The 26,163-nt window shown below is 39.9% G+C and overlaps 1 protein-coding gene across 5 annotated transcripts in view; it reads left to right on the top strand.

Moving 5' to 3' along the window:
* The window catches only part of prkar1b (protein kinase, cAMP-dependent, regulatory, type I, beta), a 130,192-nt gene that overhangs the window by 60,100 nt on the left and 43,929 nt on the right, over nucleotides 1–26,163 (top strand). For all 5 annotated transcript variants that reach the window (XM_062037226.1, XM_062037229.1, XM_062037225.1 and 2 more), the window contains 2 exons: nucleotides 8,235–8,281; nucleotides 11,958–12,116. In XM_062037226.1, the coding sequence (XP_061893210.1) occupies nucleotides 8,235–8,281; nucleotides 11,958–12,116 (206 nt within the window). The remainder of the gene's footprint in view (nucleotides 1–8,234; nucleotides 8,282–11,957; nucleotides 12,117–26,163) is intronic.

Genomic DNA, 26,163 nt, shown 5'->3' with positions numbered 1-26,163 from the left:
GCTAAACTGTTTTCAGATGTGTGAACATGATTGCACAAGGGTTTTCTAATCATCAATTAGCCTTCTGAGCCAATGAGCAAACACATTGTACCATTAGAACACTGGAGTGATATTTGCTGGAAATGGGCCTCTATACACCTATGTAGATATTGCACCAAAAACCAGACATTTGCAGCTAGAATAGTCATTTACCACATTATATTTCTTTAAAGTTAAGAATAGTTTAAAGTTATCTTCATTGAAAAGTACAGTGCTTTTCCTTCAAAAATAAGGACATTTCAATGTGACCACAAACTTTTGAACGGTAGTGTATATATTTTACTTTCTTTTAATCGATTAAGAATCACTACAAATAAGAATCGCAATTAATTCGAAAATCTAATTCTTTTGGACACCCCCTACTGATTGATGCGTTCCTATCCACCTTCTATCTGCTAGAGGATGCTCCACCGGTGCTTGATTGAACTTAGGTCTGGAGGCCACGCCCTCCCTTTCAGCTTCCTCAGCAAGGCGCTTGTCATCTTGGAGGTGTGTTTGGGCTAGTTATTGTGTTGGAAAACTGCCATGCAGCCCAGTTTCCAAAGTGAGGGAAACCACACACATGCGCAAGCACTCCCCACAGCATCTCAGAGACAGAGTCCAAATTTGGAGATAATGAGTCTGGCCGGTTTGCAGGGCCCCCCTCTGTTCCAGAGGAGCCATTGTTATATACACTGTAGACTTAAGGTATGCGGTGTACATTGACCTGACGTCATTGCTCATGCCTTGACTACCGTACAACTTTAAGAGCCCATCCACGCTACTACTGGTCCATATAACTCTATTTAGACACGGGCTAGAAGTTATTGACTTTAGCTCAAGTCATATTTAAACAAAGGAAGCATTTACTGGAGTGTGAATTCCAGCGTATTTTTTTGGGTAGTGTGAAGGCCAAAATATAGCAAATACTTAACATTTTTACTGGGAAGTTAAATACCGGTAGTATGAATGACTTTTAGACTGATTGTACCAGGCCTGAATGTGCACGTGCACGTGTGTGTGTGTGTGTGTGTGTGTGTCCACAAATTGTGTTCAAATGTTTGCCTAAACTCAAAGGCATGAGAAAGAGACCCAAAGTGATAAAAGACAGGAAGAGCAGAAGAAAAGAAAGACAGAGTGAGAGGGAAGAGAGATACACCAGATGAAAGAAAGAGAGAATTGGGAGGGGGCCAGGTTGCAGCAGGTCGTGTGTGTGTGTGTGTGTGCATGTGTATGCGAGTCTGGGGGTCTCCACCAGGACGGGCCATCAGAGAGACAAGGAGCGTTTTTGTCTAACAAATAGAGCTGTATGATGAACGAGCACCCTCCACTCAGTATTAATTAGCCGTGTGAACTCCTGTGAACTTTACACACCGAGTGCAAGGAGCCTTTCAACTCCTCAGGTGAACACGGCCACAACCATGCATATATACACACACAAAGGCATATAATCACCCTCTTTTTAGTACCAACACATGCATACATATGTATACTTGTGTCACGCATGCTTATGTGTTATTACCCACTTGAGTATGTATTGTTGTATTGGATGCAAGGCAAGGTGCAGCTTCACAGTGTTCATATATGTGGCAGTCTGTCTTTTCTGATCATTTCCCCTGAGCCCTATGTAACTGATAGCATAATTAAAGGAAAGGCATTTTTCATGCTTATCTCCAGACAAAATGCTTTTAGGGATCATCAGCTAATCAGTTCCCATGGATCGCTTTGCGTTGATTAGAAAAGCAAGGAATGCTTTTGTCATCGACACACGAAGTATTCCTTCAACAAACTCGAGTCTTACTGGTATTACCCATTTGACTGTCTCCGACAAATTAGTCCGACAAGGAAGCAAACATGTTTCGAGCTTGACCATCCAGTTTGTTGAGTCAGGACTAAACAGAAAAAATTGAAACACGTCAAAACACAGCTTCCACAGCAGCTCAATATTTTTATGGATAAATGTTTGTCGTTTGGGTGCATGTGGCAGCATGCCACGGTGGATAGCTGCAGCTTGTGTGAGGCTGACTGACACTATGGCAGGGCTTGATTTGTCTGCTAACTGTTAACAGGTAGGACATATTTTTAATGGTGTGTTTCTCTAATTTAATAGTCCGCATTTCCTCTTTTGCACTAACTTTATTACAAACCCCGTTTCCATATGAGTTGGGAAATTGTGTTAGATGTAAATATAAACGGAATACAATGATTTGCAAATCATTTTCAACCCATATTCAGTTGAATATGCTACAAAGACAACATATTTGATGTTTAAACTGATAAACATTTTTTTTTGTTGCAAATAATCATTAACTTTAGAATTTGATGCCAGCAACACGTGACAAAGAAGTTGGGAAAGGTGGCAATAAATACTGATAAAGTTGAGGAATGCTCATCAAACACTTATTTGGAACATCCCACAGGTGAACAGGCAAATTGGGAACAGGTGGGTGCCATGATTGGGTATAAAAGTAGATTCCATGAAATGCTCAGTCATTCACAAACAAGGATGGGGCGAAGGTCACCACTTTGTCAACAAATGCGTGAGCAAATTTTTGAACAGTTTAAGAAAAACCTTTCTCAACCAGCTATTGCAAGGAATTTAGGGATTTCACCATCTACGGTCCGTAATATCATCAAAAGGTTCAGAGAATCTGGAGAAATCACTGCACGTAAGCAGCTAAGCCTGTGACCTTGGATCCCTCAGGCTGTACTGCATCAACAAGCGACATCAGTGTGTAAAGGATATCACCACGTGGGCTCAGGAACACTTCAGAAACCCACTGTCAGTAACTACAGTTGGTCGCTACATCTGTAAGTGCAAGTTAAAACTCTCCTATGCAAGGCAAAAAACGTTTATCAACAACACCCAGAAACACCGTCGGCTTCGCTGGGCCTGAGCTCATCCAAGATGGACTGATATAAAGTGGAAAAGTGTTCTGTGATCTGACGAGTCCACATTTCAAATTGTTTTTGGAAACTGTGGACGTCGTGTCCTCCGGACCAAAGAGGAAAAGAACCATCCGGATTGTTATAGGCGCAAAGTTGAAAAGCCAGCATCTGTGATGGTATGGGGGTGTATTAGTGCCCAAGGCATGGGTAACTTACACATCTGTGAAGGCGCCATTAATGCTGGAAGGTACATACAGGTTTTGGAGCAACATATGTTGCCATCCAAGCAACGTTACCATGGACGCCCCTGCTTATTTCAGCAAGACAATGCCAAGCCAGGTGTTACATCAACGTGGCTTCATAGTAAAAGAGTGCGGGTACTAGACTGGCCTGCCTGTAGTCCAGACCTGTCTCCCATTGAAAATGTGTGGCGCATTACGAAGCCTAAAATACCACAACGGAGACCCCCGGACTGTTGAACAACTTAAGCTGTACATCAAGCAAGAATGGGAAATAATTCCACCTGAGAAGCTTAAAAAATGTGTCTCCTCAGTTCCCAAACGTTTACTGAGTGTTGTTAAAAGGAAAGGCCATGTAACACAGTGGTGAACATGCCCTTTCCCAACTACTTTGGCACGTGTTGCAGCCATGAAATTCTAAGTTAATTATTTGCAAAAAAAAAAAAAGTTTATGAGTTTGAACATCAAATATCTTGTCTTTGTAGTGCATTCAATTGAATATGGGTTGAAAAGGATTTGCAAATCATTGTATTCCGTTTATATTTACATCTAACACAATTTCCCAACTCATATAGAAACGGGGTTTGTAGATCCGATGGTTAGAGGGCAGGATGTCGATCTTTGAGCGGCGCTCAAACGTGCACTTCAACCATCTAAACAAAGCAGAAACACAAATATGTAACAATATATGAGCTCTTTATTGCTTAAACAGTTTTGTTTCTTGTGTAAATCAAATTAGAACACAAATGTGTAACAATATATTAACTCTTTATTGCTCAAATGGCACAAACCTGTTACAAATATTACTTCAACCAGCAGTGGAAATGCTCATAGCTCAAGGTATGCTTGCAACTTAAGAGAGAGCGAGAGACAGTTTGTGTCTCAAATTACTCATAAGTCAAGGTAAGTTGAGGTCCCGGTATATTTTCATACCATGTCCATCTATATCCGACCCCCAATGTTCTGTTCATGGCAACAACACAGAGAGGTCCCACTATAAGAACAAAAAAAGATTCAGATGACAACATTGTCAACATTGTCAACACAGTGTAATTTGCATACCTTGCCACTACCATGTGCATGTGGCTGTTACCCGATTATAAAAAATCTGAAGAAGACATTTAAACGTCACTATCTAACTAAACTATCACCCCAATGCTAACATTTTTTCATTTAAAACGCATGCATGCACGTACAACACTTAAGACCTTTAGTGTATCAGCATGTGGAATTCAATTATGGAATGGACTAAGCAAAGAAATCAAACAATGTACAATATTATCTAATTCAAGAAACTCTTCAAACTTAAAATGTTTACAAAATACAAAGCATAAGAACCATGATAAATATTCTGAATCAATTCCATCATTTCATTTCATTTCATCCATCCATTCTTTCATTCTCAAAATATTCTTACTTATCTCATCATATGAAATATAACTTACTTCACCAATTATTATTATTTTATTTATTTTTATTGTGATTACTTATGGAGTATATTGTTAATAAATTGAGAACAGGAAGTGAACAAAAGTTTTAGCAACTGTTATGTAAAAGAAAAGGGGTAGGATTAAATAAGCTCTGCTTCTTCCTACTCCTTTTCGAACATGTTGAAAAGAGAAACTGGAAATTGTGATGTATCATGTTGTATACTTGCATGTTCGAAATAAACTCAAACTCAACTCAACTCATTTTGTAGTTAATCGTATTCATCTTAATATATGAAATATAAATTACCTCACTAAATATTATTGATTTATTTTGAATGTTATTACATTTGGAGTATATTAATTGTGCATAAATTGAGATGAGGAAGTGAACACAAGTGTTAGCAACTTCTATGTAAAGGAAAAGGGGTAGGATTAAATAAGCTTTGCTTCTTGCTACTCCTTTTCGAACATGTTGAATAGAGAAACTGGAAATTGTGATGTATCATGTTGTATGCATGCATGTTCCAAATAAAGTCAAACTCAGTACTCAGATTTACTTGCGTGTGCATAATTGTTACTGTTTTATACATCTGTGTATGTGTAAAAGTTATAGAAAACGGAAGTGATCAATATTGCCAAGATCAAGGATTTGTCGTATAAAAAACAACCATCCTTATGCCTCAAAGTATAAACAAAGGGAAACAGTAGCATGTAGCCTGCATTGCAGGCAGGACAATTAAGACAGCTTTTGCTAAGACTGAAGGCATCAGCATGATCAACTAGGGAAGGACTGAATGTTTTGTATGTCACTCCATACGTACGTATTCTGAAAAACTTGTATTTGATCAACATTTCTAAAGTCCATGTAATCGTGCCCGATATGATTAATACAATTGTCTGATTAGTCCCACTTGTCAGATTTTTCATATTAACTTGGGGCACTGTGAATTCATTCCACACAAACTGCACAAAACTCTGTTATGTGAACCACTACAATACCAACTGCCCCTTAGTCAGGTCACTATAAAAGTGGGTGACATTGTTATCACTAGGAAAGATGAGGTCACCTACCTAGGTTCCATTCTAGAGGCTAATCTTTCCTGTGATAAAATGGCAACCAAGGTAATCAAAAAGGTCAACCAACGAACGAGATTTCTCTGTAGAATCTCCTCTCTGGTCAACAAAAGCACCATGAGGATTCTGGCGGGAACTCTCGTTCAACCCTTTTTCGATTACGCATGCACTTCCTGGTACCCTAGCACCTCCAAAACCCTTAAATCTAAACTCCAAACATCACAGAACAAGCTAGTCGGATTACTTCTAGACCTCCACCCCAGATCCCACCTCACTCCTACCCACTTCTCCAAAGTGGGCTGGCTCAGGGTGGAGGACAGAGTAAAACAACTTGCACTGAGCCTAGTCTATAAAATCCACTACACCTCCCTGATACCGAAGTACATGTCAAACTACTTCCTTAACGTAAATGACCGCCATAACCACAACACTAGGGGGAGCTCCACTAACCACGTTAAACCCAGATTCCGATCTAACAAAGGTCTTAAAGGCCTACTGAAATGAATTTTTTTTATTTAAACGGGAATAGCAGATCCATTCTATGTGTCATACTTGATCATTTCGCGATATTGCCATATTTTTGCTGAAAAGATTTAGTAGAGAAAATCGACGATAAAGTTCGCAACTTTTGCTCGCTGAAAAAAAAGCCTTGCCTGTACCGGAAGTAGCGTGACGTCACAGGAGCTAGTATTCCTCACAATTCCCCATTGTTTACAATGGAGCGAGAGAGATTCGGACCGAGAAAGTGACGATTACCCCATTAATTTGAGCGAGGATGAAAGATTCGTAGATGAGGAACGTTACAGTGAAGGACTTGAGAGGCAGTGATGGACGTATCTTTTTTCGCTCTGACCGTAACTTAGGTACAAGCTGGCTCATTGGATTCCACACTCTCTCCTTTTTCTATTGTGGATCACAGATTTGTATTTTAAACCACCTCGGATACTATATCCTCTTGAAAATGAGAGTCGAGAACGCGAAATGGACATTCACAGTGACTGAACATGTAAATACACGATTAATAATATTCAGCTTTGCGAAGCTAAAAAAATAGAAGCTAACCTAGCAACGTAGCCAACGTGATAGCATAGCAGTCTCAAATGCAGATAGAAACTAAATTTTAAAAAAACCCTGACTGGATGGATAGACAGAAGATCAAAAATACTATTAAACCATGAACATGTAAATACACGATTAATAATATTCAGCTTTTCGAAGCTAAAAAATAGAAGTTAACCTAGCTACGTAGCCAACGTGATAGCATAGCAGTCTCAAATGCAGATAGAAACTAAATTAAAAAAAACCCTGACTGGATAGATAGACAGAAGATCAAAAATACTATTAAACCATGAACATGTAAATACACGATTAATAATATTCAGCTTGGCGAAGCTAAAAAAACAGAAGCTAACTTAGATGCGGCGGCGGGCTTACTCACTGTAGTGCGTCTGCTATCCTGCTCAAAACACAACACAACCTCCTGGTGTTGGTGTTGCTGTAGTCCGCCGCTCCACCGATCGCACCTACAACTTTCTTATTTGCAGTCTCCATTGTCCATTAAACAAATTGCAAAAGATTCACCAACACAGATGTCCAGAATACTGTGGAATTTTGTCGAAGAAAACAGAGGTATTTGAATTGGGTCCAAACACTTCCCTTGACCTCGTGACGTCACGCGCATACGTCATCATACCGCGACGTTTTCAAGCGGAAGTTTCCTGGGAAGTTTAAAATTGCACTTCATAAGTTAACCCGGCCGTATTGGCATGTGTTGCAATGTTAAGATTTCATCATTGATATATAAACTATCAGACTGCGTGGTCGGTAGTAGTGGCTTTCAGTAGGCCTTTAACTCATTCTCTTTCTATGCCACATCAATGTGGAATGCGCTCCCAAAAGTATTAAAAAAAGGGCATCTCTATCCTTCTTCAAAACCACAATAAAAGTTCAGCTACAACCCTAAACTAACACCCTCCCCGGATTGTTAATAATCAAATGTAAACAATCAAATGCAGATACTTTTTTATTATGCCTTCTGATCTCTCTCTCTCTCTCTCTCTCTCTCTCTCTCTCTCTCTCTCTCTCTCTCTCTCTCTCTCTCTCTCTCTCTCTCTCTCTCTCTCTCTCTCTCTCTCTCTCTCTCTCTCTCTCTCTCTCACTACTTGCTGTACATATCCTACCAAGTCAGACCTACACTGTTCCAATATCCATTTCTCTGTTCTCAATTGTTGATGACTGATGATAACAACCAAACCTAACCCCCCCCTCCACACCCCGGATTGTAAATAATGTAAATAATTCAATGTGATTATCTTGTGTGATGACTGTATTATGATGATAGTATATATCTGATGGTATATATCTGTATCATGAATCAATTTAAGTGGACCCCGACTTAAACAAGTTGAAAAACTTATTCGGGTGTTACCATTTAGTGGTCAATTGTACAGAATATGTACTTCACTGTGCAACCTACTAATAAAAGTCTCAATCAATCAATCAAAGTCTGTCCCATGTTATACATTATTTTAATCTAATGTCTTGTTCGCCTTTTGTTTCTCTTTTTTTTCTCTCTGCCCTCCAGGTGATGAAGGGGACAACTTCTATGTGATTGACCAAGGTGAAGTGGATGTAAGTGGCCTTCAAGTAACACTAATGCCCTCATTTTCGTAATTAAAGGGAGTTTAAGCACAGCATAGGGGGATTTTGGAACCTGAAGGTTTTCTGAAGAGATGTCCTTAGAAGGTTTTCAGAGGGAAACTACAGCCTTCACCAATCATGTTGAAACAATGTTCCCCTATAACAATGGACAGGTTGTATTCGGTGGCCTCCGTTTTTGTTCTCTTTCCGAGATCAGTTCCACTCTGATGCCAATCTGAGCGTCTTACTGCAGAGGGTGCGCATGGCCAAGCAGACAAACTGAGAACACCTTTTGTCTTTGCGCGTCTAACAGTAGAATTACGTGGAGAGATAAAGCAGTAGACGATGGAGTCAAACATGAAGTGACCTTATCAGCTTACAGTACAGGGCGCTTTCATAGTTGGAGAGAAGCCGATTGGCAAGGTTTGCTGCGCAAAGCCACATCATTGGACCACCTGAGAGATGCACAAACACAAAGAGCACAAAGATGTGACATTGTACAACCACTAGTCAGCAAACGTTGCCTAATGTAAAGGGGATTTGTTTTCCTTTTTACATATTTTACCGTGTCCACAGCTATGCGCGTAGTTCATGGAATTTAAAATAGTTTGTTTAAAGGCCTACTGAAATGAATTTTTTTTATTTAAACGGGGATAGCAGATCCATTCTATGTGTCATACTTGATCATTTCGCGATAGTGCCATATTTTTGCTGAAAGGATTTAGTATAGAACAACGACGATAAAGTTCGCAACTTTTGGTCGCTGATAAAAAAAAGCCTTGCCTATACCGGAAGTAGCGTGACGTCACAGGAGGAAGGATTCCTCACAATTCCCTGTTGTTTACAATGGAGCGAGAGAGATTCGGACAGAGAAAGCGACGATTACCCCATTCATTTGAGCGAGGATGAAATATTTGTGGATGAGGAACGTTAGAGTGAAGGACTAGAGAGGCAGTGCAGGGTGTATCTTTTTTCGCTCTGACCGTAACTTAGGTACAAGGTCTCATTGGATTCCACACACTCTCCTTTTTCTATTGTGGATCACGGATTTGTATTTTAAACCACCTCGGATACTATATCCTCTTGAAAATGAGAGTCGAGAACGCGAAATGGACATTCACAGTGACTTTTACCTCCACGACAATACATCGCTGACGCACTTTAGCTACGGAGCTAACGTGATAACATCGGGCTCAAATGCAGATAGAAACAAAATTTTAAAAAACCCTGACTGGAAGGATAGACAGAAGATCAACAATACTATTAAACCATGAACATGTAAATTGGGCGGCATGGTGTAGTGGGTAGAGCGCCCGTGTCAGAAACCTGAGGGTCGCAGGTTCGCTCTCCGCCTCTTACCATGCCGTTGTGTCCTTGGGCAGGACACTTCACCCTTGCCCCCCGGTGCCGCTCACCGGTGAATGAATGTTGAATGAATGATAGGTGGTGGTCGGAGGGGCCGTAGGTGCAAATTGGCAGCCACGCTTCCGTCAGTCTACCCCAGGGCAGCGGTGGCTACGAAAGTAGCTTACCACCACCAGGTGTGAATGAATGATGGGTTTTTAACATGTAAAGCGACTTTGGGTACTTAGAAAAGCGCTATATAAATCCCAGTTATTATTATTATTATTATTAAATACACGGTTGATAATTTCCAGCTTGGCGAAGCTTAACAATTGAAGCTAACTTAGCTACGGAGCCAACGTGATAGCATCAGGCTCAAATGCAGATAGAAACAAAATAAAAAAAACCCCGACTGGAAGGATAGACAGAAGATCAACAATACTATTAAACCATGAACATGTAAATACACGGTTAATAATTTCCAGCTTGGCGAAGCTTAACAATTGAAGCTAACTACGGAGCGGCGGCGGGCGTTGTAGCTTTCGACGACACCCCGGCCGCCATCAGAGTCGGCAAGAAACATATATTTCCCCAAAGTTACGTACGTGACATGCACATAGCGACACGCACGTACGGGCAAGCGATCAAATGTTTGGAAGCCAAAGCTGTACTCACGGTAGCGCGTCTGCTATCCAGCTCAAACACAACACAACCTCCTGATTGTGTTGCTGTAGTCCGCCGCTAATACACCGATCGCACCTACAACTTTCTTATTTGCAGTCTCCATTGTCCATTAAACAAATTGCAAAAGATTCACAAACACAGATGTCCAGAATACTGTGGAATTGTTCGATGAAAACAGAGCAGTTTGTATGGTGACACATTGGGTACGAATACTTCCGTTGCCGTCGTGACGTCACGCGCATACGTCATCATACATGGACGTTTCCAACCGGAAGTTTAGCGGGAGATTTAAAATTGCACTTTATAAGTTAACCCGGCCGTATTGGCATGTGTTGCAATGTTAAGATTTCGTCATTGATATATAAACTATCAGACTGCGTGGTCGGTAGTAGTGGCTTTCAGTAGGCCTTTAAACACATTTGTACCTACACAAGCAATTATTTTGCAAGGGCATGCTTTTTCCATCCAGTTCTTTTCCTATTCATACTGTAGGGTATTTGGGAATACAAAGGGATAATTGTTTTTAAAGGAAAATAAATGGAAGTAAGTAAAATAACCAACATTACTTTTAACACAACAGGATTTAACAAATGCCACAACACACATTATGAAATATCAAATAACTCAATTTACAGATTATTTTATGTCGAGTGACTTTATTGCTGATTGAGATCATTTTAATTCACCTTACTGCAGGCCAGGACAGTAAAACCCTACTTTCTGTGTGCGCTGACATAGCACTTTCACAAATGTGTTTTATTTTCCCTGCTAACATAATCATCTTTTGAAAAGCCTTCCCAGGTTATTGTGACAGATGAGTCTACTGTGGTCGACTGAGCCTTGAATGATCGCCTGCAACAATAGGCACTAAATGAATAACCTCACCTCTATTGCGCCCCTTTGTGTGATTAAGTCAACAGGATAGTGCAGTTCATGTCGTTGTACGTTACAATCAATGTATTTTACATCGAAAAGTAGCTCCTTCTCCCCTTAATCAAAGGGATGGCCCTAACAAGAGAAGAAAAGCTAAATAAAAGGCATTGATGGCTTGACAAGAGGGATAGAAAGCCTTTTAGAGTATCTCATCTGATGGATTAGCAGGGATCAAATGCTTAGGGGACGCCAAACGGGAGCATATCACATTGCCCGGAAAGAAGAAGAGTCTAAAGAGGATGACTTAAAGTGCATAAGAATGTTGGAAGCGCTACAAAAACACAAGAATTCCGAAAAACTACACCAATAATCTAAACCGATAGTCCCCCAACAACCGAATTTGGCTGTTGTAACGGAATGTGAAAAGCCACATTTGCCACAGGACAGTTGGGTAAATATTAATCTTGGCATTTTGATGCAGAACTTTCAGCTACAAAAATAGTGTGACTTACCATATAAGCGAGACAGCAATTAATTTGGAATTCAACTGGAACACAGTATAATGGACAAATCCGTGGATAGCTTTTAGTGTGCTTAGCTCTACCACTGCCAACAATGATGGTAGTCCTACAAACTGGTACTGAAAAGTGGGATGTTCCGATTGGGATAATTTTGGTCCAAACCGTACCACTTGATGGAAATAAGGCTTTAGAGACAAATCAACAGTTTTGACCAATGCTCTGCATTTTCCTTGCCGTCTCCCTAGGTGTATGTGAATGGAGAATGGGTAACCAATATTGGAGAAGGCGGGAGTTTCGGTGAGCTGGCCCTTATCTACGGGACTCCCAGAGCTGCCACGGTGAAGGCCAAGACGGATCTGAAGCTATGGGGGATCGACCGGGACAGCTACCGTCGCATCCTTATGGTAACACACACAGTTGTCCATTCTTACGTAATACATATTTATCGCGCATGCTCCACAGGCAGCAGTATGAATGGGTGGACCGCTGCTTAAAAGTTTATTTCTGCAGTTATAAAAAGCTTGGTCCAAGACAAATTGCTGCCCCAATCTTCAGAGATTTAGAGATTTCATGTATGTATTTGAGACTTGTTTATTATTATTAATAATCAACGTTACATTAATCACCCGAAGACTCACTGACGCAGTGAGCTGTGCTTATCAGGCTGCAGTCAGTACCAGTTCAACACTTGCCAGAGTGAACATAAATTAGGAAAAGTAGCAGCTGCAACAACTTCAGTTTTTTTTTGTTTACAGTATATAGGCTACATCAAGGCTATCTATTCAACTGGCCCAGGTATGACACCAAACCGGCCCGCAAGTTCTTTGGAGAGACTAACATTTTTGCAGCAAATTCATACACTAGAGCGCTGTAATATAGATCAGTGTTCCTTAACTATACAGCCGTGGCCCAAACAACCCAGAGGGCCACCAAAACATATCTGTTTTCATCTGTGGTCTCTATGAGCCCCAGCGATAACCAGATGTAAAACACTTTTCCACCACTTGGAGCAGTATTGCATCAGTCAGTTGACTGAGTGATGAATATTTATTATTCATTTTGTTTGAATTTATTTAATTTAACGCTGCATAATTGCATGTAAATTAATTTTTAATCCGTTTTTTATGACTCCCTTCTTTTGCAGTACTGTATATGAGATAAGTATTGATTTTATAATCAGCCCGACCTAAGCCTTGTTCAGCATGTTGTTATATGTGCTGGTTTATAATAATCTTTATGATTAACACATTGGTTTTATATCATTTGACAAGTGTAGACCTGTTATACTGTAAGTAGGTTATGTATGATTAATGGATAATGAAAGTTTACTAATTCAGTGTTAATATTTGAGTGACATCGGGCTCCTCCGTACTGAAAAAGATGTGGGCTGAGTTTAAAAGGTTAAGAACTCCTGTTGTATGGACAAAGTTATTTCCTCCTCCTCACTCCCCTCAAAAATGTATTAACTCCGACAAATCAAATAAATGGTTTTCAGGAATATGCAAATTTTGACTTATAGTGACGGCCCCCAAAGCAAATTAGTTGAATATTCCTGATCTGCATATTTTGGTTTTCGTTCCGTAGGGTGGGTCATTTTGTAGTCATACTCAATAAAATAAAGTAAATAGACTTGAGTCACAAACGTGTGGGATTCTATTTTTAGGCTACACAAGTACAGTATACTTTGGCTGTATGATAACCAAGACAGTATACAGTATAAAAAACCGGGACAATATTCTGGTGAACTGCTTTCTTCAAATCAAATCATACGAAAAGTGGGTCTTACAAAAAGTCAGCTGCCAATGTACTGTATTTGTATAAAGTACCGTATTTTCCGGACTATAAGGCGCACTTAAAATCTTTTTTTCCCCCCTCAAAACTCAACAGTGCACCTCATAACCCGGTGCGCCTAATGTACGGAATAATTCTCTTTTTGCTTACCGACCTCGAAACTATTTTATATGGCAAATGAAGTTTGACCAGTAGATAGCAGTCAAACATAAGAGATACCTGTAGACTGCAAAAAAATGGCGGTCACACACAAAAGATAGGTGTAGATTGCAATATGACTCAAGTGAACAACAACATTTTATATGTTCCACTGAAAATATAGAACATTACACGCTCAAAAATCTATCAAAATGTTTTAGTATGACTTTGGTAAGCTATGAAGCCGCACCGCTTGAAGAATTGTACTGTGCTTCAACATACGAGTATTATTATGGTGTGTGTATAAGGTAAGACATATTATCTGGCGTTTTGTTTCGCAATATTATGCAAAAGCAACTTTTCTTACCTTCTGGTACCTGCTGATCTGTATTTGGGATCTGCATAAGTCCTGAAAAATTGTGCGCTTCCGCCTTTGTAGTCCGTGCCGACACCGTAGTCGATAAGCTTCTTCTTTTTCTCTATCTTCTTGTTATGTGACATTCATCCTCCGCTGTTGCCATTTCTAATATAAAGTAGTGTAAAGTTCTTACTTATATCTGCCATGAAAGCGCTAAAACATACCGGTGTAGTGAGTGTATATTATTCACCCAAGGAACTTTAGTTATTAAAGAGTTTCGGTCAGACGGTTTTTCACGGGACACATTTCCGGCGGATGAGGAGATGATGCTCCGTTATTGATTTAAGTAAAGTCTGAATGTCATTAAAACAGTTAGCTCCATCTTTTGACACTTCTTCCACTCCCGTCCTTGCACGCTACACCGCTACAACAAAGATGACGGAGAGAAGATGTCGAAGGTGAGATAAGATAATAAGAGCACCCACAAAACGCCGCATCCGGAAGCGACTGTCAGAAAGCGGCTTGAAGATGATCTGTAAAACAATCTATGCAACATTTTGACCAAAGAACCACCATTACATGTTATGTAGACCACAAGGAAGTGTTTTACATTTAGAAAAAATAAAAAATAATATGACCTCTTTAACGCCCTATAATCCGGTGTTCCTTATATATGACAAAATATCGAAAATAGACCATTCATCGGCAGTGCGCCTTATAATCCTGTGCGCCCTATGGTCCGGAAAATACAGTAATACAGTTGTCTCTAATAGAGGTTAAATCCCAAAAAAACCTAATAATACAATTGATTAACTTTGCATATTAACCTTATGTTGCATTAATACTAGAGTTGTATTAATCAAATGAATGGGAAAAAAAGGAGCCCTGTAGGAGTCCCAGTGTTTAAGCGATACATTAATGGTGCTCAGTTCCAACTGTTACCTGCACAAATATTTGCGTTGATGTTATAATGACTTCCTTCAATGTTGAGCAGACACCTTTCTCCAAATAAATTCCGCAGCCTCCAATTAACCTTTCAAACATCAGTCTTCGCCAGCACTGCAAATGTGTGGTTTCAAATGGTTTACACTCCTTTCTTGTAGTTAGCATGTACAGTTGGCATTGAGCCGCGCTGCCCTCACGTCACCTCTTAAGCACATAGTTAAGCGAAAGGCACATTTGCCTCGGTAACCTATTGTTCGTGCAACAACACTCTCATTCCTGCGTTGCCTCCAGCAGCTGCAGCAGGAGGGTCGGCTGAAAGCGAAATTCCACGATGTAAATCTGTAGTTAATTATTGCTCCCAGTTATTTGTAAAGCACTTTTTTGGCATTCTGCCAGCGTCTCAGCGACGAAACTCAATGCTCGTTATGTGTGGGACCCAGTTTGTTTAATGACAGCAATTAAAGGTCAGACCTGAGACATTGTTTGGCACTTACTGAAAGAGTGTGACATTATTATAGTGCACCATGCCAATAATGGCGGGATCCCACAGGTATATATCTGAAAACCAAACTATTGAATATCACTTGACTCTTAAAGCACTATGCTTCATGTTTTTCAATGTCCCCCTAATGTAACCCGTTGACAGGTTGAGATAATTGACTCATATAATGAACATTTACGTATAATGACAGTTGGGATGGACCTGCATGAAAGTTGATTATGCGTTGAAGCGATTGAGGCCAAAAGGAGTGCACTACTTGGCTGCAGCCAGCAGAGGCGCTTATGATTCAGTCTTAAAGGCCTACTGAAACCCACTACTACCGACCACGCAGTCTGATAGTTTATATATCAATGATGAAATCTTAACATTGCAACACATGCCAATATGGCCGGGTTAACTTATAAAGTACCATTTTAAATTTCCCGGCAAACTTCCGGCTGAAAACGTTTCGATATGATGACGTTTGCGCGTGACGTCAACAGTGGAAGCGGAAGTATTCGGAGCCCATTGAATCCAATACAAAAAGCTCTGTTTTCATTTCAAAATTCCACAGTATTCTGGACATCTGTGATGGTGAATCTTTTGCAAATTGTTTAATGAACAATGGAGACTGCAAAGAAGAAAGCTGTAGGTGTGATCGGTGTATTAGCGGCGGACTACAGCAACACAACCAGGAGCACTTTGAGGATAGCAGACGCGCTAGCCGAACGACCTCACCTTAACTTCCTCCGTCTCCGGGCCGCCAACCGCATCGGTGATCGGGTGAAGTCCTTCGTCGTACCGTCAATCGCTGGAACGCAGGTGAGCACGGGTCGTGATGAGCAGATGAGAGCTGGCGTAGGTGCAGAGCTAATGTTTTTAGCATAGCTCTGTCGAGGTTCCGTAGCTAAGTTAGCTTCAATGGCGTCGTTAGCAACAGCATTATTAAGCTTCGCCAAGCTGGAAAGCATTAACCGTTTATTTACATGTCCAGAGTTTGGTAGTATTGTTGATCTTCCGTCTATCCTTCCAGTCAGGGACTTATTTGTTTTGTTTCTATCTGCAGTTAAGCCCGATGCTATCACGTTAGCTCAGTAGCTAAAGTTCTTCGTCGATGTATTGTCGTGGAGATAAAAGTCACTGTGAATGTCCATTTTGCGTTCTCGACTCTCATTTTCAAGAGGATATAGTATCCGAGGTGGTTTAAAATACAAATCCGTGATCTACAATAGAAAAAGGAGAGAGTGTGGAATCCAATGAACCCTTGTACCTAAGTTACGGTCAGAGCGAAAAAAGATACGTTCTGCACTGCACGCTAGTCCTTCACTTTCACGTTCCTCATCCACAAATCTTTCATCCTCGCTCAAATTAATGGGGTAATCGTCGCTTTCTCGGTCCGAATCTCTCTTGCTCCATTGTAAACAACGGGGAATTGTGAGGAATCCTTCCTCCTGTGACGTCACGCTACTTCCGGTACAGGCAAGGCTTTTTTTTATCAGCGACCAAAAGTTGCGAACTTTATCGTCGTTGTTCTATACTAAATCCTTTCAGCAAAAATATGGCAATATCGCGAAATGATCAAGTATGACACATAGAATGGATCTGCTATCCCCGTTTAAATAAAAAAAAATCATTTCAGTAGGCCTTTAATGATATCAGCTACATCCATGTAGACCTTCTTTGTGCAGCATTACTCAGTCCCTTCAGGAATTTGCAATGTCGCGCCAATTCATGCAAATTCAACAAATCCTTGCAAATTGTGTACGGCCTTGCAACTTTGTCCAATGCCCGCAATTTCCCCGCACATTTTTGCCAATGGAATTTATCATTGAGCGTCTTATTTTTTGTGTAAATGAAGCATAAACATCAACGTGTAAATATATATAAACTCTTCTTTATTAACAGCTTCAAGTCCTTTCTTTACTCGTCAAGCTGAGAACAACACCCTTCACAAAAATAGCCCGGTGCGCCACACCCGGTCCGACTTTGCTAAGAAAATAAAGGTTTCAAAAAAGTACCTTATAGAAGCATAATGTACTTGAAGCAAGTATTGATACATTTACACGATTATGCTTTGACCTAAAATATTGGGTAAGTTGTCCAAAGATGTATTCCACCAATAAATAAATGATAATGATAAATGGGTTATACTTGTATAGCGCTTTTCTACCTTCAAGGTACTCAAAGCGCTTTGACAGTATTTCCACATTCACACACTGATGGCGGGAGCTGCCATGCAAGGCGCTAACCAGCACCCATCAGGAGCAAGGGTGAAGTGTCTTGCCCAAGGACACAACGGACGTGACTAGGATGGTAGAAGGTGGGGATTGAACCCCAGTAACCAGCAACCCTCCGATTGCTGGCACGGCCACTCTACCAACTTCGCCACGCCGTCCCCGTGAGGATGTTTCATTTTGGGGCATAGCTCGGTTGGTAGAGTGGCCATGCCAGCAACTTGAGGGTTCCAGGTTCGATTCCCGCTTCCGCCATCCTAGTCCCTGCCGTTGTGTCCTTGGGCAAGACACTTTACCCACCTTATCCCAGTGCCACCCACACTGGTTTAAATGTAACTTAGATTCTTTTATTTTTATTAAGGATCCCCATTAGCTGGTTGCCACAACAACCCACTAGTCTTCCTGGGGTCCACAAACTCAATACAATTACCAGTAAAAAAAACAGTATCATAAGATATTGGGTTTCACTATGTAAAGCACTTTGAGCCACTAGAGAAAAGCGCTATATAAATATAATTCACTTCACTTCACGTCGATTAATCAAGAAACATTTTATACAATTTTGTTTGACACAAAAAGTACACACTCTATGGTGGTAAAATAGGTGAAAATGGTAAAAAACCGAATTAAAACAGAAACACTGATTTTCTTTTTTTATATATAGCTATTGTTATTTAAATGTGTTATAACTACTATTATGCTTCCGCCCAAGTGCAGCTGGGATAGGTTCCAGGTAGAAAATGGATGGATGGATGTTACTTGTTGTGGTTTATTTGTTTCTAATTGATATCATATCCTATATTAAATTAGAGTTTTGGTGGTACAGTAAATACTAATGTTTCCAAATGAACGAATAATCGTGATTACAATATCAGTCAAAATTATTTTTGTCATAATCGTTCAGCCTTAATACTGCCTTTATTTACTACGCCCATGACTATGTGAAGAGCCGCCATTTTCAGGAGTTGTCACATCGTCGTACTGGTACTGGCACAATCCTGTACTTGCGGGATGAGCAGTGGCTCATTTGCATAAGATAGGAAATCCCCCTAAAACTTGAGTAAAACAATATTCAGTCTAAGCCTGGGCCCCTGGAGAGGGGGTCCAGACTGAGGCCAAGGAAAAAAATCTCATAGCCATAGCACACATAAACATGTGTGTGAGAAGGAAACATCAAAGAACACAAAGGACATTAAAGACTTTTAAAGAGCAGAGCTGATGCAACCAGCCGCCACTCCAGCAGTGCCATTTCTACATACAGCTACAAAAGAAAAACAACAAAAAACAAAAGCAAAAAATAATCCATCCCATCCATTTTCTACCGCTTATTCCCTCCGGGGTCGCGGGGGGCGCTGGAGCCTATCTCAGCTACAATCGGGCGGAAGGCGGGGTACACCCTGGACAAGTCGCCACCTCACAAAAAATAATTAACCAATAATATATATTGCGCACACACGATTGCACCATGCAAGCAAGCAACCAAACAAAAACAAAAACATAATTTCAACACCCATATACACTGTGGTGGCCTCTGCGGTGTTGTGCTAGGGTGGGGGGAGCATGGCCAGTGACAGGAGCAGACCCAACAAAGCAACCAAGAGAGTCGACTCCACCCTCGGCCGCCCACTAACTCCCGGCCAGTGTCCAGTCTGCATGGATGAGCGAGGATACGTCCAAGGAGACCGAGGTGTCCGATACCTGCTCATTCAGCCAAGACACTGTGAAGCTTGTCCGTCCCGGCGCTCAGCGCTAGCTCCGCAGCCTTGTCTCTTCATCCTCATCACCTCCAGTCTTTCCAAACGGTCTCTGGTGTGGCAGAGATGCATTAGCTGGTCTCCATGGCCAAAAGACTCCCGGGAGGCAGATCCAGAAGTTCACAAGAAAGCACCACAGAAGTCACGAAAGTGCCACCCTTTGTCACACAGTCTCGAAGGGTCCCGAACCAAAAGGCAAAAAAACAACAACACATGCAGTGTTTCCCATAAACTGCCAAGATACCTGTGGCGGTGGGGGCGTGGCTATGGGCGTGGTCACCATGACATCATCGAGTAATTTGCATAATTTACTACAATATGATTTTCTCTAAAAAGGCTAAAAAAATGTATACTTACTAATTAATAATAACAGTTTTGTTTTAAACGTCCATCCATCCATTTTACAATATAATTACAACACTTTATGTACATATTTATGTACAGATTTGAACAATAAGTTATTCACTGAAATATATTTATTAATTGCGGTTCTTACAAAAAATATATCTTATAAAATATAAAAGCTAAAATGTCTCTTAAAGCTCAGCCCCTTTAATTAGTGCATACTAAATAATTTAACTTTAGCCTACTACTACAACCATATTATTTACCAGCAACATAAAGTGAAACAGAGGCAGAGGTGTCCTGCCACAGTCAGTAACAAATAAACAGAAAACAGTAGTGGTCAAATACAAATAAAGCAACAAGAGAAGTATCCTACACTTCTCTTTTGTAAAGTAAATCTGAACCGCCTATATGGGCATCTACATCAACTATATGATTTGCCTGAGAAGCTGGACAGGACAAAAAAATTAATAAAAAAATAAAAATAAATATTTTATTTTATTTTATTTGTGGCGGACGTAATTCTTTCGTGGCGGGCCGCCACAAATGAATGAATGTGTGGGAAACACTGACATGAAAACAAGAGGGAAACTTGAGGAACACAAAAGGATGACACAAGAGCACAGAGCTCCTGCCACCAGCAGCCATTACAGCAGTGCCATCTTGGAAAAAGATGAAAAAAGAACAAGGCTGTTTAGATGGTATTTTAAGTATGTTCTAATTGTTGTTACTTTGGGTGTTTGGACAGCTGCATGTCGCAGACATTTGCTTTTTTATTTTAATTTTTTCCATTAAAAAATGTCATGTTTTTTATATTAGTGTGTAGTCCTATTCTTACATGCACATAGAATCTAACCTGACAATAAAGTTAGAGAAAAAGCCACAGTCTAATGTTTATGTCCGGATTATACTAAGGTGATAAAAGCACCCGCTCTATTGTGTGGCTACTGCTCACTGACAATACCCACTTTACTGAACCATCTTGATATCCACACCTGCACACAAAGCCGGCAACTTATGCAAAAGACAAAAGAAGACAAGAGATGATTGAAGGTGATTTGCAAAACTGGACCGGAGATAAAAGTGACAGGCGATAAGGTCCAGTTGGTTTAGTTTGGCATCCTGCCACACCTCAACTCTTTGACGATGCCACCTCAAAGAGGAAACTTGAAGGTGCTTTGTCCGTAACCGCTAGAGGAACTAAAAGTTTTAAGAACTTACATTTGACATTTTGTTTGCAACTACTCATTTGAGGACATACCCTTATAACCCTCCTAGGAAACATTTGAAATTACAGTATATAGAATTAAAAAACTTTAGTGGTGTGATGGTACATTTTGCTTTTCATGGCAAACAAAGGGCATGGGGTTCGATTCCCTTAAAGTGTTGCCTTTGGTAGGGCATCCGGCGTAAAAACTAAGCTGAAACTGTTGATGCGATAAAATCACAATGGCGACCCCTGACAGGGAAAAGCCAAAAGTGAGAAACAGTATATAACATTTTATATAGCACACCTTGACCAACAATGTACTATTTTCATTTAAGACTGACAAACCTTGCTGTTTTTTTTCCTTTGATGTTCCAGCTAGTGGTTCTGTGAATGACATGCGGGAAGCAAGTTGGAGAAAGATTTTTTTGGGTTTAGACTTGTCAAGAAGAACCTGATGTGCGTGGCAGCGACAGGGAGGGGGAAATCCCCTGCCTGGTGGGTGGGATGGGCCACACACACACACACACACACACACACACACGCACACACACACACACACACACACACACTGAACTCAGGTCAAAAGCACCTGCCCTTTAAGTTATACTGTATATATTTATAGATTACTCTGCTGTTTCATAATTATTTTGTCTCATATTTGCAGTGTCATTTACCCGTCCTGATTGTGTTGTTATGCCGGACTAATCATCCTGAGAAGAAAAAAAAAATAGGGCCATATATAGTAAAACTTAATGACAAGCATGATGTACAAACCCCACTACCAGTAAAGTTGGCACGTTGTGTAATTTGTAAATAAAAACAGAATACAATGATTTGCAAATCCTTTTCAACTTATATTCATTTGAATAGACTGCAAAGACAAGATTTTTAATGTTCGAACTGAGAAACTTTTTTTTTTTTTGTGCAAATAATCATTAACTTAGAATTTAATGGCAACACATCGCAAACAAGTTGGCACAGGGGCATTTTTACCACTGTGTTACATGGCCTTTCCTTTTAACAACCCCTCAGTTGACATTTGGGAAATGAGGAGACTAATTTTTGAAGCTTTTCAGGTGGAATTCTTTATTTATTTATAATCTCCCGGCTGACAAGCTGACAGCTAATTACCTTCAGCCTTACTGCCCCACCCGATCCCTAAGATCAGCCGATCAGCTGCTACTGACGGTCACTGACACAAGGCTGAAGCTTAGAGGTGACAGAGCTTTCGCCGCTGCTGCTCCCAAGCTCTGGAACGACCTACCTCTGAGTGTTAGACAAGCCTCCTCTCTTCCTGTTTTTAAATCTCTCTTAAAAACATACTTTTATGCCATGGCTTTTAACACTGAGTGATATCCATCCTGCAATAGCGCCCCATAATACACCTGCTGTGAACCTGTTTTTATGTTTTATTTATTTATTTTTTATCGTGTTCTGTTTGTGTTGTGTTGTGTTTGCTCGGTTCTCGTATTATCTTTTAACCTGCCCATTGTACAGCAATTTGGCTACCCCTGTAGTAAATTTTAAATGTGCTTTATAAATAAAGTTGATTTGATTTGATTTGAGTATGTGTCTCCTATACACAGTGTGGAGCCGCTCATCTAAGTTAATAATAATAATTTTTGTTACTGCAAATAAAATGCATTTGTTAGTACCTTAAAGCAGGGTTTTTCAACCTTTTTTGAGCCAAGGAACATTTTTTGCGTTTAAAAAATGCAGAGGCTCACCACCAGTAGAACTCATTAAAAAACGAAACTCAGTTAACAGTAAAAATTCGTTGTTGCAATTGTTGGATATGACTTTAAACCATAACCAACCATACATCAATATAGCTCATGTCTCAAAGTAGTGACTTATTTTGAAATTTTTTGCTGTTTTCCTGTGTAGTGTTTTTAGTTCTTGTCTTGCGCTCCTATTTTGGTGGCTTTTTCTCTTTTTTTGGTATTTTCCTGTAGCAGTTTCATGTCTTCCTTTGAGCGATATTTCCCGCATCTACTTTGTTTTAGCAATCAAGAATACTTCAGTTGTTTTTAATCCTTCTTTGTGGGGACATTGTTGATTTTCATGTCATGTTCGGACACCGTCTTTGCTCCACAGTAAGTCTTTGCTGTTGTCCAGCATTCTGTTTTTCTTTACTTTATAGCCAGTTCAGTTTTAGTTTTGTTCTGCATAGCCTTCCCTAAGCTTCAATGCCTTTTCTCGGGGGCACTCACCTTTTGTTTATTTTTGGACCTGCACACTGCCACCCGCTGTTTCCGACATCTACAACGCAATTAGCTACCGGCTGCCCCCTACTGATATGGAAGAGTATTACACGGTTACTCTACCGAGCTCTAGACAGCACCGACACTCAACAACAACCCATCATTTGCAGACTATAATTACTGGTTTGCAAAAAATATTTTTAACCCAAATAGGTGAAATTAGATAATCTCCCACGGCACACCAGACTGTGCACACTAGTGGTTGAAAAACACTGCCTTAAAGGGGCTGTTTGCAACATTTACACAGATGCCTAGAGAGTGTCAACTTTCCAATGTATTTTACACAGTATATACCTCATTACGTACGTACGTAACACATGCACGTGCATTAGCTTTAGGTGTTGTTAGCTAATAATAGCAATTTGGATAGCTAGCGTTAACTGTCATTGAATGTATATTCTATCGGTACAACAACATGACTGCAAATTGTTGGACTGCTTTTTTATGCGTGCACATGCTTTCTGCAAATACGTGTTGACAAGACCGGGTGAGCGACCGCCGTAAACACAAATCATTTTATTTAGGCCGGTAAAAAAAAAAATTACATAAATATTGTAATTGGGAAAAATATAGACAATTGTCAAACAAATGTGTTCTGTTAAACCACCAATGGTAACACAAGCTAGCTGGTGTTGGTCTTGTTATATGTTTTGCCTTGAAAAATGTTACAGTGAGAAAATTGCAAACAGCACCTTTAAGTATCAAATATCAAGTATCACTGGAGAACGAGGCTAAACATGTAACACACCAAGGGCAGGCCAGGAGCAAGTATGCTAATAGCATTACAGCAGAAAGTAAGTCGCTATTAACAATATGAAATTAACAAGTATATTAATGAGAATATTTAAAAAGCAGTGACTTGTGTAACGTGGGCTCTATAGAGTGGTATGCCAAGTAATCACTTAATTAAATATTCAAACAATGTTACTGTTAAAACTGTGAGTCATGTTACAGTAGCCAAAATTATTAAATGTACTTGTTAATTAAACCTCTGCCTTGTTTTTAATGAATATTTAGGCCTGCTATGCTACTGTATTTTAATGTTGGTCATTATGGTAGTACTTAAAGAGTTGAGTGTTTTCTGAGGTGGTACTTGGTGAAACAAGTTTGAGAATCACTGGTCTACAGGGAGGATAATACAACAACCTTTGGTGAGTCAGCATTGTTGCAGTCAGTAGGGAACACGTAAGAGGATTTAGACTTTAGTGGTGTAGACCCGCAGGATGAATTTGAGGACCAGTCATAGACAATTTTAGAGTGAAAAGCAAATTTTATTTTCACTCGCATACAAAATATTCTAATTTGGATTGTTTCCCTGGCTTCGAGACTCTCCCGAAGGACAGTGCGGTGAAGATACAACAAACTCCTTTCTTGTCCCTCATGGATACACACCTGTTGTTGTTGACTTTGGACTGACTGGCAAGAACACCTAAGCCGTGGAACAGAGACACGCGGCAGGCTCACACACACACATGCATCCACAAAAAATATACGCCACACACACATACCCCACTCCCCATCCAACGCCCTCGACACAAAATCCCTGAGGGGTGATGGATTGCTGGGCAGCGCCTGAAGAGCTGCAGCCCGCCACCGTAGCCCCCACCCCCTCCCTTCTGTTGCAAGTCTCGAGATGTATGTTGTAATATCAGTGTTTCCCACACATTCATTTATTTGTGGTGGCCCGCCACGAAAGAATTACGTCCACCAAAAATTTAAAAAATTGAATAAATAAATAAATGTTTTATTATTTTTTTGTCCTGTCCAGCTTCTCAGGCAAATCATATAGTTGATGTAGATGCCCATATAGGCTGTTCAGATTTACTTTACAAAAGAGAAGTGTAGGATACTTCTCTTGTTGCCTTATTTGTATTTGACCACTACTGTTTTCTGTTTATTTGTTACTGACTGTGGCAGGACACCTCTGCCTCTGTTTCACTTTATGTTGCTGGTAAATAATATGGTTGTAGTAGTAGGCTAAAGTAAAATTATTTTGTATGCACTAATTAAAGGGTCAGAGCTTTAAGAGACATTTTAGCTTTTATATTTTATAAGATATATTTTTTGTAACAACCACGATTAATAAATATATTTCAGTGAATAACTTATTGTTCAAATCTGTATATAAATATGTACATAAAGTGTTGTAATTATATTGTAAAATGGATGGATGGATGGACGTTTAAAACAAAACTGTTATTATTAATTAGTAAGTATACATTTTTTGAGCTTTTTTAGAGAAAATCATATCATTGTAGTAAATTATGCAAATTACTCGATGATGTCATGGTGACCACACCCATAGCCACGCCCCCACCGCCACAGGTATGTTGGCAGTTTATGGGAAACACTGAATATGTATACAGTATGTGCTTTGCTATGGAGGTCTTTTCCCACTCCAGACTGGGCCCCCTTAGGAGCCCAGTCTAGATTGTATTTTTTTACTCATCGTTTACCTTTTTTCCATCTTTTACGAGGCGCCTTGTGGTGACCCATCAGCGTTCCTGATCTGTAACCCTGTACACTGTTTGTCTAATCTGTTTGTCTAAGGAGAAATATAATCTTAGAGAAAAATGTAATTTAAAACATTTGTATGCACGTACAACACTTAAAGCCTTCAGTATATCAGTATGTGGAATTAAATTATGGAATGGATTAAGCAAAGCAATCAAACAATGTACTAATATGATCCACTTGAAGAAACTCTTCAAACTTAAAGTGTTTACAAAGTACAAAGAAGAAGAACCATGATAAACATTCTGAATTTATTTAATTCATCCATTCTTTCACTCTCAAAATAATCTTACTTATCTCATCATATGAAATGTAACTTACTTCACCAATTATTATTTATCTATTTATTTTTATTGTGATTACTTATGGAGTACATTGTGAATAAATTGAGAACAGGAAGTGAACAAAAAAGTTTAG

Source organism: Entelurus aequoreus, linkage group LG25 (genome assembly GCF_033978785.1).
Source record: "Entelurus aequoreus isolate RoL-2023_Sb linkage group LG25, RoL_Eaeq_v1.1, whole genome shotgun sequence".
NCBI classification, from domain to species: Eukaryota; Metazoa; Chordata; class Actinopteri; order Syngnathiformes; family Syngnathidae; genus Entelurus; species Entelurus aequoreus.
This window is presented reverse-complemented; position numbering and strand designations above follow the sequence as displayed.